A 15,396-nucleotide genomic window follows, 5' to 3' on the forward strand; every position below is an offset into this window, starting at 1 on the left:
CCTACTGAGCACAGTCCTCCTCCTACAGGCCACGTGCGTGGCTACCTAATTCATTCATATAGGTTAATCCTATTCTATGTGATGGATGGAGGCTGCCTTGAGTTTAGCTCACACATAGGAATAAATAGCGATGTAGAGTTTGCGTGCAGTAGAAAGGGGAGTAGACTAGGATGTTTCCTTTGCAAAGGCTGAACAGTGCTGGGGGGGGGGGGGGGTTACTTACTAAAGGGACAGTTATCCTTTTCCCCTATCTACCACCATTTATAAATGTCAGATAATGCAGACCGCTTTTGACTAGCATGCTGGACCCACCAGCTGAAACGAGCACCTTCTGACCATGCTATATACTAATCCAAAGAACAAAAGCAAACAAAACATTAATTTTGTGTTTGTCTAAGGGGATGTGACATTACTTCCTGTCAGTACAGAGGCTCAGGCAGAGCTATTAAAGCTCTCTCACTCTTCTAGTAGATCACTGCTATAGCGATCTATTGCCGGCTGATGGCACAGCTGCATGAGTGGGGGCTGGTTACCACTGACCAGGTTCAGAACCCCCTATGAAGAGAGAAAAAAAAAGTAAAATTTGAAAGTGTGTGTATACATACATAGCTGTGAAAAAGTATTTGCCCCTTTCTGACTTTTTTGCATATTTGTCACGCTTAAGTGACTCGGATCATCAAAAAGCTGCAGTTTTTAAATTATGTTTTTGTTTGTTACGGCAAAAGAGCTGTCCAAATCTGCCTGACTTTATGTGAAAAAGTAATTTCCCCCTAAACCCAATAACTGGCTGCAACAACTGCAATGAAGCGTTTGCAATAACTGTCAATGAGTCTTTCACATTGCTGTTGACCAATTTTGGCCCACTCTTCTTTGCAAAATTGTTTTAATCAAGCCACGTTGGAGGGTTTTCCAGCATGAACGGCTTGTTTTATTTTCATGATACAACATCTCAATTGGATTTAAGTCTGGCATTTGACTAGGCCACTCCAAAACCTAAATTTTGCTTTGTTTGAACCATTTGGACTTGGACTTGTTCTTGTTGTTATGAAATTGCTGTATTCGTTTTATGCCAGATGCAACGGGATGCATACCTTCCAAAAAGTATGTTTTTTGTCTCATCAGTCCACACAATATTTGCCTAAAAGTCTTGGTGGATATTCAAGATGTTTTTTAGGAAATGTGAGATGAACCTTTTGTTTTTTGGTCAGCAGTGGCTTTGGCCTTGGAACTCTCCCATGGATGCCATTTTTGCCCAGTCTCTTTCTTAGGGTGCATTCACACCACGATTTTGTCATCCTTTTTTTACTCACGATTTTTGCTTTTAAATCGTCCAAATCTGTATGGCAAAACGTATCCATTCACTGCCATTCATTAATTTAGGTCCCCAAGTGCATCCGATTCGATCCGCATCCGATTTGATACGATTTAAAATCGTATCAAAAAACGTGTTTGCCCACGATTTTTGGTCCTGATTTTAAATCGTATTACAATCGGATGCGGATCAAATCGGATGCACTTGGGGACCTAAATTAAATGAATGCAAGTGAATGGATACGTTTTGCCATACGATTTCAAACCTCCAATCGTGAGAACAAGATAACGCTGCAATAACTTTCATGAATTTCCATAGGTATTTATAAATATATGACAGGGAAAGTCATTTTAACCTGTATTTAGCTGATACAAAGTAACTTGTCCGAAACACCAAATATAATAAAGAGGGGTGCAGAGCGAAGGTACTATAATCTACAATTCAGGCTGGAGAGTACAGACCAGAAATCCGACAATATAGTACAGAAGAGTGCGGAGAAATTACTATATACAGTATAGAAAAGTGCAGAGAAATGACTATATACAGAAGAGTGTGGAGAAATTACTATATAGTATAGAAAAGTGCAGAGAAATGACTATATACAGAAGAGTGTGGAGAAATTACTATATAGTATAGAAAAGCGCAAATGAATGACCTGTCAGCATGTATAATTTTACGGATTCAGATATTATACAAACCTTAGGAGAAGAGAGAGTTTAGCTGATGCAAAGTAACTTGTCCGAAACACCAAATATAATAAAGAGGGGTGCAGAGCGAAGGCACTATAATCTACAATTCAGAAAAGTGCAGAGAAAATACTACATAGTAAAGAAGGGTACAGAGAAATGACTACATAGTAGAAGGGTGCAGAGAAATGACTGTCACATTTTAGTACAGAAGAGTGCAGAGACATCAACTTATAAAGTACAGACGAGAAATCAGTCTATAGGGTACAGAAAAACCTTAGCATAAAAACGTGCACATGAGAGACTACATACAGTATATAGACATGATACACTATATAGTGCAGAAGAGTGCAGAGAAATAAGCTTATGGCACAGACAAGTCACATACTGTAGTATAGAGACTTGCCCAGAAATACTATATAGTTCAGACAAGTCATGCTACATACAGAGGAGTGGTGTCTGTCTGTCCCTTGTGCTCTTCTGTACTATATTATAGCATGACATGTCTGTACTATATTATAGTCTTATTTCTATGCACTTCTCTATACTATATAGTGTGACTCGTCCGTACGATAAGCTCAGTGCTGCTTTCTGAAGTGTAAAGCCCTGAGGGGGGATTGGGGGCTTTGCACCTGTAATATGCGGCCGCAGGATAGTCAGTGCAACTTATAGTGGGTAATGACCAACATAGGCATTTCAGTCATTGATAATGAAATGTGTTCCCGCATAGGATAAATTCTGATTTGCACCTAGTGACAACCTGTAATTCTAGTTTCAATTTATCTTTATAAAACATTCCGTGGTAGAAGAGATATTATTTGTGTGAAATAATTATTTCATTTTCGTTTTACAGCCTTTTATGAAGCAAACGTCAGACATTATGAATTTCCATGCTTGTTCTGTGCAATAATGTCTGGGAAACAGAAAATGGCCATTGCCAGACATTATTTAAAATCAGGATCCGATTTTTTAGTGACATACGATTCCATCCGATTTTGTCACATACGATTCCATCCGATTTTGTCACATACGATTCCATCCGATTTAACGGTCCGTTTATCGGATGGTAAAATCGTGGTGTGAACCTAGCCTTATTGTTGAATCATGAACACTGATTACTTGCCTGAGGCAAGTAAGGCCCTGCAGTTCTTTTAGATGTTTTTATGGGTTCTTTTATGACCTTCTGGATTAGTCGTCGTCATGCTCTTGAAGTAATTTGTGTAGGTCGGCCCCTCCAAGTTATCTCTATTTGTGGATAATGGCTCTCCCATGGGTCACTGGAGTTCCAAAGCCTAATGCCGCGTACACACGATCATTTTTCAGCATGTTGAAAAAACGAAATTTTTCCAACTTCATTAAAACAACGTTGCCTACACACCATCGTTTTTAAAAAATGATCTAGCAAAGCGCGGTGACGTACGACGGCACTATAAAGGGGAAGTTCCAATCGCCTTTGGGCTGCTTTAGATGATTCCGTGTTAGTAAAAGACGATTCGCGCTTTTTTGTCTGTTACAGCGTGATGAATGTGCTTACTCAATTATGAACGGTAGTTTTACCAGAACGAGCGCTCCCGTCTCATAACTTGCTTCTGGGCATGCACAGGTTTTTAACATCGTTTTAGCCCACACACGATCATTTTTTACAACCCGAAAAACTACATAGTTTAACGCCCGCCGCACGACTATTTACGTCCGCAAAATGGCACGGACAGGCAGATGGGCGTATGACGTCAGTCCTACAGCCACACCCCCCTACAGTTGTAAACACACACTAGGTGAACCCTAACTCCTACAGCGTCCCCTGTGGTTAACTCCCAAACTGCAACTGTCATTTTCACAATAAACAATGCAATTTAAATGCATTTTTTGCTGTGAAAATGACAATGGTCCCAAAAATGTGTCAAAATTGTCCGAAGTGTCCGCCATAATGTCGCAGTCACGAAAAAAATTGCTGATCGCCGCCAGTAGTAGTAAAAAAAAAAAAATTAATAAAAATGCAATAAAACTATCCCCTATTTTGTAAACGCTATACATTTTGCGCAAACCAATCGATAAACGCTTATTGCGATTTTTTTACCAAAAATAGGTAGAATAATACGTATCGGCCTAAAGTGAGGAAAAAAATGTTATATATGTTTTTGGGGGATATTTATTATAGCAAAAAGTAAAAAATATTGCATTTTTTTTCAAAATTGTCGCTCTATTTTTGTTTATAGCGCAAAAAAAAAAAACGCAGAGGTGATCAAATACCACCAAAAGAACGCTCTATTTGTGGGGAAAAAAGGACGCCAATTTTGTTTGGGAGCCACGTCGCACGACCGCGAGAATTGTCTGTTAAAGCAACGCAGTGCCGAATCGCAAAACCTGGCCTGGGCATTTAGCTGCCTAAAGGCCCGGGGCTTAAGTGGTTAAAACGACTTTAAAAAATGCAGGATGTTTGAATTTTTCTTTGAGCGTATATATAAAATATTCTCTCTAAATTAAACAACCCACAGGTGGCAACAGTGACCTTGACTTATCTGTATTAAGTGTGCATTCACCATGCAAGCATTAAATGTGCACGTATGTGAACACAATGTTGTTCAGTTTAATTTTTATCATTGACAAACCTGTGAATAAGTCATCACATTTCTAATTTGTGCACTGGTTAAGCTGACTTATCTTTATGTGATATTAACATTTTACTCAAATAATTTTTTTCCCCCATTCCACTACATTACACAAAAGTCGCTGTAATGTGATAATTTTAATAGACAAATTTTGTTATTTTGGGGTAAATATATAGGGGTGTGCAATTTATGTAAAGACTGCATTGAGGAAAAATAGAGCAAAACGTTTAACCTTTTTTTTTTCTTCTGTTCATTTCCTGTAAAATCTTTAAAATATATATGTATCCAAATTTGCTTCCAAATTAAAGCCCTAAATGTGCCCTCAAAATATTCAATACTTTCAAGAAAATTACAAAATCTAAACTATATCATGGGCAGAACAGAGTCCTCGCCAAAACGGAACAAAATCTGGCATTGAAGTAGTTAAAGAAGTTATAACATTTGTCTTATGCATGTTTTAATTCCCATTTTTTTCCACTTTCTAGGCATCTCACATTGTCCCAGAACGACATGGCAGCCTTAACAGGTGGAAAGGTAATTGTGTGTCCTGTATTTAATTTCTATTCATACATGTGGATTGTATCATGGATGAGATCGTTTGTTGGCATTTTGCTAAATACTTATTAAATCTTCTTGCACATTTTACAATGCATACTTTACCCCATTGCATTTGCAAATCTGTGTTTCAATAATATATATAAATTTTTTTATTTTTTTTTATTTTTTAGGGCTTTCCTTTTTTGTTCCAGCATATACGAGATGGAATTAATATCCGACAAACTTGCAACCTCATTTTCAGCCTTTGCCGGTACAACAACCGTCTTGCTGAACATGTAAGTGTAAGACTGTCATGTAATAAATGTGATTGAATGTTGATCATCACCTTCACCTGAAAGCAGTCCTAACAATCCTAAGAGTGTAACAGGATTTTTTCGAACCACTTTCCGCTCGTGCTATAGCCGAAAGATGGCTACACCACGGCCTTCATTTGCTGGAAGGGCGTACATGAACACCCTCCCGTGATTGTGCTGTCAGTGTACTCTCTGCAGCTCGGCTGATCACAGATCGAGGTAAAGGGCCAATCACAGCAGCCCTTTACCATGTGATCAGCAGTCGGCCAATGACCGCTGAACACAGGATGTAAACAAGCCGGTTATCTGCTTTTTTTCCCCTTCACACTAACAGTGTGAGGAGAGAAGAAATCTGATAACCAGCTTATGTTAAAGGAACATCGACACTGATTCTCGGTGTCCTGATCATCAGTTCAGTCCCATCGGTGCCCATCAGTGTCACCTATCAGTGCTGCTTTCCAGTGCTCATCGGTGCAGCTTCATCAGCGCATATCAGTGAAGGAGAAAAATTACCTGTTTGCAAAATTTTATAGCAAACTATGAAAAAAATAAATAAACATTTTGGTCTTTTTTGTCTATCAAAAAAACAGTAATGATTTAATTCCACCAAAAGAAAGCTCTATTTATGGGGAGAAAAATTATATAAATTTCATATGGGTACAGTGTTGCATGACTGCCCAATTGTCATTCAAAATGTAACGGCGCTGAAAGCCAAAAATTGGCCTCAGCAGGAAGGGGGTAAAAATGCCCAGTAGACAAGTGGTTAATACAAATCAGCCATCTGCCGTCATATTGTAAAAAAATGGCAAGGAGGTGCACGTCTATTTCTTGAATGACGTTTACAAATGTCACTCCAGAAATATCCCTAGAGCAGGGGTCTCAAACTGGTGGCCCTCCAGCTGTCGCAAAACTAAAAGTCCCATGAGGTATTGCAAAGCTGAAAGTTACAAGCCTTACTCCCAGCGGCAGAGGCATAATGGGACTTGTAGTTTTGCTAAGCTGGAGGGCCGCCAGTTTTAGACCTTTGCCCTAGCGCAACCATTTCACCTGCTATTGCTGGTCAATGAAGTCATCCTCGGAGGGTTCTGTTCACAGGCATAGCCATTTCAAGCGGCTCTGCACCTTCTGATCACTGTAATTGGCCAGAGTGAGTGCTCACCCGTACCCAATGGAAAGAGGAATAAAAAAATGGGATTCTCTGACAGTTGACCCTGCCGTTTCATACTTAACCAAGAACCTGAGGGTTCCGGAGGATGAGGTCCTGGTCTTTAACCACTTCAGCCTCGGAAAGATTTGCTTCCCTAATGACCAGGCAATTTTTTGCGATACAGCACTGTGTTGCTTTAACTGACAATTGCGCGGTTGTGCGATGCTGTACCCAAACAAAATTGACCTCCTTTTTTCCCCCCCCCACAAATAGAGCTTTCTTTTGGTGGTATTTGATCACCTCTACGGTTTTTATTCTTTATTTTTTTTACAAAAGGGCGACAATTTTGAAAAAAAAAAGCAATGTTTTTTACGTTTTGTTATAATAAATATCCCCCCAAAAAATGTAAAAATACAAATTTCTTCATCAATTTTGGCCGATATGTATTCTTCTACATATGTTTGGTAAAAAAAATCGCAATAAGCTAATATTGATTGGTTTGCGCAAACGTTATAGCGTCTACAAAATAGGGGATAGATTTATGGCATTTTTATTATTTTTTTACTAGTAATGGCGGCGATCTGCAATTTTTATCGGGACTGCGATATTGCGGTAGACAGATCGGAAACTTTTGACACTTTTCGGACCATTGACATTTTATACAGCGATCAGAGCTAAAAATAGCCACTGATTACTGTATAAATGTCATTGGCAGGGGTTACCACTAGGGGGCGATCAAGGGGTTAACTGTGTGTCCTAGGCAGTGATCCTGACTGGAGGAGCAGACCGATCTTTGTTGAAACTTAGTATGAACAACAGATCAGTCTCCTCTCCCCTGAAAGCATGGAGTTATGTTTGTTTACATTGAACAAACTGGGAAAAAAACCCGCTCCAGGTGTCTGGGTCACACAAAAAAAAAAATCTTCTCCTCCTCAAAATGACGGTGCTGGCTCAGTATGCAAAATGGCATATAGAAAATAATTAAATCTGTATTGCCGCACTCCAACGATTTTTTATTGGTTAAAAAAAACATACAGCAAAAGATGCAATCAACAGCCGAAATGTTTCACACCGTAACTACTGATGCTTATTTATAGCTGTTAGTAAGCACCAGTAGTTGCGGTGTGAAACATGTCAGCTGTTGATTGCATCTTTTGCTGTATGTTTTTTTTTAACCAATAAAGAAATCGTTGTTGGAGTGCGGCCATCCAGATTGAATTGTTTTCTATATGCTGTTTACATTGACAGATCTCCATTCTGTCTCTCACGCGCGCCCCCATAGCGCTCTTAAAGCAGTCGATGTATACCTACGGCGACTTGCCCAGGTGAGCCAACCTGCCGCAGTATAACTGTGGTGGCTGGTCGTCTAGTGGTTTAAGATGCCACAGATAAAAGGTTAGGGGCCTGCTTTAAGGCATCCTCTCTGGTAGGAGTGGCTCTACAGCCATCAGTGACTACAATTGTAGTTTGCTTAGCTCTTAATGTCTGGGTAAAGCACGTGCATTGTTTAACCACTTAAGGACCGCCTAACGCCGATATACGCTGGCCGAATGGGTCGCGAGCACGACGCGGTCCGAAGCTCCGTGACTGCACCCGTGGGACCCACGGACCTGATCGACGCCGGTGTCCCGCGATCGGGTCACAGGGGCTGAAGAACAGGGAGAGGTGTGTGTAAACACACCTTCCCCGTTCTTCTCTGTGGCAGTGACACTGATAGTCTGTTCCCTGATATAGGGAATGACAATCAGTGACATCACGCCTACAGCCACACCCCCTACAGTAAGAATCACTCCCTTAGGGCACACTTAACCCCTTAGCGCCACCCAGTGGTTAACCCCTTCACTGCTATTGTAATTTTCACAGTAATCACAGTGCATTTTTATAGCACTTTTCGCTGTGAAAATGAAAATGTGTCAAGTGTCCAATGTTTTTGGCCATAATGTCGCAGTCACGAAAAAAATCCCTGATCGCCACCATTACGAGTAAAAAAAAAAATAATAAAAATAAAACTATCCCCTATTTTGTAAACGCTATAACTTTTGCGCAAACCAATCAATAAACGCTTATTGTGATTTTTTTTTTTTTTACCAAAAATAAGTAGAAGAATACGTATCGGCCTAAACTATATTTTTTGGGAATATTTATTATAGCAAAAAATATTGCATTTTTCGCTCTATTTTTGTATATAGCGCAAAAAATAAAAATCGCAGAGGTGATCAAATACCACCAAAAGAAAGCTCTATTTGTGGGAAAAAAAGGACGCCAATTTTGTTTGGGAGCCACGTCGCACGACCGCGCAATTGTGAGTTAAAGCGACGCAGTGCGGAATCGCAAAAAGGGGCAAGGTCCTTAACCTGTATAATGGTCCGGGTCTTAAATGGTTAAGAGAATGAGACCCTCAAATTTGGCAGCTCCTGGAAGACTTTCCAAGAGCATTGAGTTTCTTGGTGGATGCCTTTAAAGACTCCATATAGCCACTTTCGCCGATGAGCACTGTCTGTCCACGTGAAAACAGACAGTGCCCTTGAGAAAGGCAGTAAATAGAGAGGCTGCCCTTTCAGGGTGAACACTTGTTTGGACCATCTTTGGATGCCTTCCTCAAAAAGATGACTGTGGGAAAGAGCACTCTCTTACCTCTTTAGAAGAAGGTGAGAAGTGAGTTTGACCAACCAGCCACATCCAGCCCTGCTGTGTTGATAAGAGCAGCTCCCAGCAGGAGCCACGTTGTCAACACAGCTGCTGGAATGCAGCGCACACAGATGGTAATGGTGCTTCCCTGCTGTGGAAGGTCATCCTCTGCCCACCCACTATATGGACACACCCTCTGCTATATGAAAGAACAAAACAAGGGAGGCCATGTGGTCACATGACCTCCTAAAGGTACTAAACATTACTGCTAGAAAGACGACCTTCAGAAAAGTGTGCCGTTATACATGTAAGGCTTGTTTTCACCTGATGTTGAGCTCATAAGTTTCATCCCCAACAGTTTGTCGTGGGGTTTGAAATCTTCTGAATAGTTATCTGGTAGAACAAAAGAGGTATTTTCTTTACTGAACATTCTGGATGCCAAGTTTTCAATGAAGTTGTTTGAACAAGTGCAACATCTGGTTTGCTTATTTAACAGTTGTACCTCTCCTCTGTCTTTTAGATTGCATCGATGCTATTCACATCTATAGCAAAGCTGACCCCAGAGGTATGCAACACATTTTTTTTTTAAAGCTAATCCACTAACTGAATTTAGGGAGTGTGGTTTAAAGAGAACCAGTCTGTTAATGTTGGGTTAAAAAAAAAAAGAGAGAGAACCAGTCACAATTAGGCTTATGCAAGAATCAAAATATTCAGTCTTCAGTTTTTATTATTATGCAGGCTTAGGAAAGACTTTTATTCCCTGTTGTAGCATTATTTACATTGAGCCTGACACTTCATCTGCCATGTTGTGGGATTTTAAGGGTACCTGGCATTCGCTGCCTGTCATCTTCGTGACCTCATGCACTGCAAACTCAGAAGATCAGTGAATAAAGCCTAGTATACACGGGCTGAATGTCGGGCGACATCGGCCAGTCCAATAAAAACGGTCTGATATTCGGCCTGTGTTTATGGCAGCCGACGGAAGCCAGTTGAGCATGCTGGAAAACCAGCAGCCAATAGCTGAGAGCAATGACCGGAGTGTTCTTGGGGGGGGGGGGGGGGTTAAGAACACAGTAGACCAGCAGGGGAGATTGCTGTACTAACACCGGATTGTTAGTACAGCGGCTTGAACGAAAAAAAACAAGTGGTTTCTAATGGGCTTAAGTGTGAGGTCAGGCTGTAGTGTAGACAGTCAAGCAACTGTCAGATTTCAGGCAACTTCTGATAATCCTAATTGCACCAGTAAAGGCAACACCTATATTTCTCATCTGACAGGTACTTTTCAGGCCTCAGTCACAATATATGCAGTGGCCTGCAGTTTTCTGTGCAAGAACAATGTAAGTCAGCGCTAGAGCACATAGAAAACAATTGTTTTCTATGTGCCTTGTTCAGCAGTGCACAGCACTGTTTGCCACTGTAGTGCAGTTCGGCGTATTTAGTGACCTTTCAAAAACATTAAAGGCTGACTTCACCTTTTAGATCGTGTTACACACATATTTAGGGTGTGACATGGTTGCAAGCAGACTACACCCCTAAACGGTCCCCATTCCCCTGACAGCATAAGGGAGTTGTTTTTCCCGCAGGCGCTGTCGCATTGAATATTGCAGGTCTCCATCACACAGTTGCGTCATTCAACACAAAGATCTGTGAACAGACGGAATAGTGGTTCTTTGACAGTAAGGCTGGATTCACACCTATGGCATTTTTAGTGCTTTTTGCAGATTTGCACTACAGAATGTGTTCCATAGGAAACCATGTTAAATGGACTGTAGTGCAAATATGCAAAAAGCACTAAAACTGCATTGGTGTGAATCCAACCTTACCCTGGATAGTCCTCATGTGTTTATGACCGTTATGTAAGAGGTGTGATTTCTCTGGTAAGAGGCTGTGTTTGGTGTTGGAGCCCAGGAGTGATCACATGTGATTTCCAATCAAGCATTTCTTCACCTCTGGATGGACTTTCAATTGTGTAGTTTTTTTTAATTTATATTAATATATTTGTAGTTGTGAGGCATTTTTATATGAATGCATTTCTGCTCACTGATTTTGTTCATCAATATATGTTTAACATTTTTACATTGAGTTATGGTACATTTTGGTGGTTTATTGCCATTTTATGGGTTCATAATGTCTACAGATACATTGGGGCCAGTCTGAATTCCTGCAGCTAAAATCGCCCGTATTTCCATTTAGCTGTGACCATGTGAAAGAATGGCAAGCTGATATCGGCTGTCCACAGGTAAATGCACATGCATCTGTTTCCTGTGAAAAGAGATGGATGATTGCCACTGAATGCCGACAGGGGGTGTCCAGGCTCTGCAATCTGTCCCTAAATACAGGTATTTGCCGGTAGTGCGAATACCTGTGAACAGTGACCACTCCTTTCAGCCTGTTGGCCTGTACAAAGCAACAAGGGGTTGTTACTGTTCATGTACACCTGTCATCCCTGCAGCAGGAATCTACTGATTCTTGCTGCTGGAATCCGGTGTATGCAGATAATTGCCCATGTGAAGGAGGCCTTACTGTTGAGTTTAATGTGCATGGCACCAGTACTTCATTAAAGGGGTTGTAAAGGTTACATTTTGTTTCACTGGAGCTCCGCTTGTCGAGAATCCGAAGCTGACTATCCTTGGGCTTATACTGCCTGCTAAAACACTTATTACCGGGTGCACTACACCTCTCACTCGTGGGGAACATGTTTCGGTCAAATAAATCGTCAGACGTCGCTAAACTTGCTAAATACCGGCTTCCAGACAAGGAGGCTGTGGAGGAAGATGGCGCCGTCTCCTCTACTCCCGCAGACTCGGTGTCAGAAAACAGTGCGAGTGCTGGAGGCCATCTCAGACTGCAAGAGCTCCCTAACCTACAAAATTGAGGAGGTGAAGGTCGATGTCTTGCTCATTAAAGACCTGCAGAAGCTCAGAGAGCGGGTCACAGAGGCAGAGACCCGCATCAGCAACATGGAGGATGAGGTGCCGCCATTGCAGGTTGTGACTGAACGCCTACAGCATCAGCTCACCATGGTCTTAGCGAAGCAAGATGACATGGAGAATCGCCTCAGGAGCTGTAATTTGCGGTTCGTGGGCTTGCTCGAGGGCGCGGAAGGCCCCGACCCTCCGACGTTCCTGAAAAACCTGCTGATAACTACATTTGGCCGAGCTGAATTCTCCACATCCTTTGTGGTGGAGAGGGCCCACGGGCTGGCTGCCAAGCCCCCCCCCCCCTCCAGGCGGACCGCCGCGGACCTTCATAGCTAAACTGCTTAATTTCCAAGACCGAGATGCTGTGCTTCACCTTACCAGACTAAAGGGAAACATCGCTTCAAAGACCTTGAGATCAAAGTTTTCCCGGATTTCTCTGCAGATGTCCAGAAAAAGAGGGCCCTCTTCACTGAAGCCAAACGCCAGTTGAGGATCCGCCACTACTCCTATGCTATGCTCTTTCCGGCTAGGCTCCGTGTTGTCGGTGAGGATAGAGCACATTTCTTTGATACGCCGGAGCCTGTCTTCTCCTGGCTTGAGAACGCGGGGCCGTCACCCAGGTAGCCTGAGTAGAACTTTTGCTGCTGACATCTGGAGTGCGTCTGGCGGGCGCAGTGGGACGAGACTCCTTTCCTGAGCTTCTGTGGATCTCGGAACTGCTTCGCCCTCAGGTACTGTGCTTGTTATCCTTTGCCCGAGACCTATGACCCGTTGATTGTCCCTAGCTGGGATCCCCCTGCGCTGCCTGCACCGGATTTTTTCCTCCCCCTCCACCTTATTCTTGTTAATCCTGTCCCGGTGATCTCCTTACAGACTTCCTCTACAATCCTTTCCCTCTGCTCCCCCTGAGTTTTACGCTGAGGAAGACGTACTGTAGCCCTGTTCTATTGTTTTCTGATGGCGAGTTGCCGCCCGTACTGGCGCCTGGGACAGGGACTCGCATCTCCATATCCTTACACTCCCCCTATGTATGTTATCCTGGAGTTCCAAGACCGGGGGGGCCTCACTTCTTGCACTGCTGCTGGTTCTACAGCGGATAATCGCCCCCTTAGCCGCGGGTGTCCCTGTGGACCCTGCTGTTTCCGCTATTACCTGTAACGTTTGTTCCCTTGCACAAGTTTGGTTGACATGTGGGATATTGTGCTATATGGTGATGGTGTGCTGATGTTTTTCCACTGGATCATACTGTGGCCTCCTGGCCTGGATGTTTTGGGCTCTGTGGGTGGTGCCCATGGCTTCCCTTTCTTTGGGCTGGCCCTGGGCCCCTGCGCACGGGCTTGGGACATTGATGCTTGTCACTACCTGTCATACCTAATGTGAAGTTTCTCACGTGGAATGTGCGGGGCCTCGGGGCCCGACCAAAATATAATGCTGTCCTCTCATATCTAAAAGCTCAGCGGGAAGAGATTATGGTGTCGGTGGAGTCTCATTTAACGGGCCAGCTTATGATGACTCTCAAGAAACCATGGGTGGGCTGGGTATACCAGGCTCCACACACTGCAAACTCCAGGGGGGTTTCTATACTGGTTGCCAAGTCCAGGCAATTTGTACTGCTCATTCTTCAGTCTGATCCCCTTGGTAGATTTATATTTTTACATGCTAAGGTGAATTGTCTGAAGATCCTTATACTCGCTATTTATATACCACCCCCATTCCAATTTACTGTTCTGACTGAGGGTCTAGGGCGGGGATATGCAATTAGCGGACCTCCAGCTGTTGCAGAACTACAAATCCCATGAGGCATAGTAAGGCTCGGACAGCCACGAGCATGACACCCAGAGGCAGAGGCATGATGGGATTTGTAGTTTTGCAACATCTGGAGGTCCGCTAATTGCATATCCCTGGTCTAGGGCTTATGTCTCGGTATCCTAGTGTGCCGGCGATCTGGCTAGGGGACTTCAATAACATTACAAATAGAGACCTGAACAGATTATCTCTGACGCCCCCTGATCACCCTTCTCACACTCAAACTAGATTTGGTAAACTCCTCCTCGACTTGGATCTTATGGAGACACCGCTATCCATTGGATAGCACTTTTTACGTGCTTCTCGTCGACGCACAACTCCATGTCGCGCAATTGATTTTATACTGCTATCCCGTACGTACCCTTCTTTCTATCTTGGGTGGCGCGGGGTTTAACCCGCGTGTCCTCTCTGACCATGCTACCTATTGGATTGAACTTCGTATTGACTCTTCCCCCCTCATCTTACACCTGGAAACTCAATCCCTTCTGGTTGTTGGTTGTCCCCGACTTGGAGGAGGCTAGCACCGAATGGGATTTATTTTTTCAGACCAATAGGGGTACTGCGCCTTTCGAGGTAGTCTGGGAATTTTTCACGACCTATAGTGAATCTCTAGTGCCTAGGCTTCATGAGCTTTTTTCCCATATTTTTGAATCGGGTTGCCTGGCTGTTTCTATGACCGAGGCTTATATTGTACTCATCCCTAAGCCCGGCAAAAATCTAGAACTTCCTGAAACTTACCGTCCAATATCTCTCCTCCAGCTGGACATTAAGATCCTGGCGTTGCGTCTAAATGGAGTGATCCTTACATTAATTCATCCTGATCAAACTGGGTTCATGCCTGCCAAAAATACAGCATATCATTTGCGTAGACTACATATGAATCTGCAGGCTGAGCATGACCAAATGGGCTCTAGAGTTGTGGTGTCGCTTGATGCCGCAAAGGCGTTCGACTCAGTCGAGTGGGACTACCTCTGGGAGCGCTTGACGCGTTTCGGTTTTGGGCCCAATTTTTATCAAATGGATCCATCTTCTGTACCAGAGCCCATGCGCCAGGATCTTTGTCAATGGTCGGATCTCAGACCCCTTCCCCCTTTCCAGGGGAACCAGACAGGAGTGTCCCCTATCCCCGTTACTGTATGCCTTGGCGGTGGAGCCCCTGGCGTCCTCTCTCAGGACACTTGGGCATTCAGGGTCTCAGTCGTAGGGAGCTGGTGGAGACGATCAGTTTGTACGCTGACGATATGCTTCTGCATCTGGCTGATGCTGGCTAGTCCCTGCAGACTGCCCTTGAGGTTATTAAAAACTTTGGTCGTTATTCTGGTCTAAGGATCAACTGGGATAAATCCCAGATCCTTTCCATTGACGTGGGCGCGCCCACAGAAATTCAGGCCTCTTCCCCCCTCCTTAGGGTTAGCTCCCTGAAATACCTCGGGATC

The 15,396-nt window shown here is 43.2% G+C and overlaps 1 protein-coding gene across 1 annotated transcript in view; it reads left to right on the forward strand.

Annotated features, from left to right (window-relative positions):
- USP34 (ubiquitin specific peptidase 34) overlaps nt 1–15,396 on the forward strand; it is a 199,320-nt gene that overhangs the window by 148,723 nt on the left and 35,201 nt on the right. Inside the window, exons 59-61 of the mRNA XM_040347825.1 lie at nt 5,093–5,141; nt 5,336–5,440; nt 9,754–9,798. Coding sequence (XP_040203759.1) covers nt 5,093–5,141; nt 5,336–5,440; nt 9,754–9,798 — 199 coding nt within the window. The remainder of the gene's footprint in view (nt 1–5,092; nt 5,142–5,335; nt 5,441–9,753; nt 9,799–15,396) is intronic.

Source organism: Rana temporaria, chromosome 4 (genome assembly GCF_905171775.1).
Source record: "Rana temporaria chromosome 4, aRanTem1.1, whole genome shotgun sequence".
In the NCBI taxonomy this organism is placed as follows: domain Eukaryota; kingdom Metazoa; phylum Chordata; class Amphibia; order Anura; family Ranidae; genus Rana; species Rana temporaria.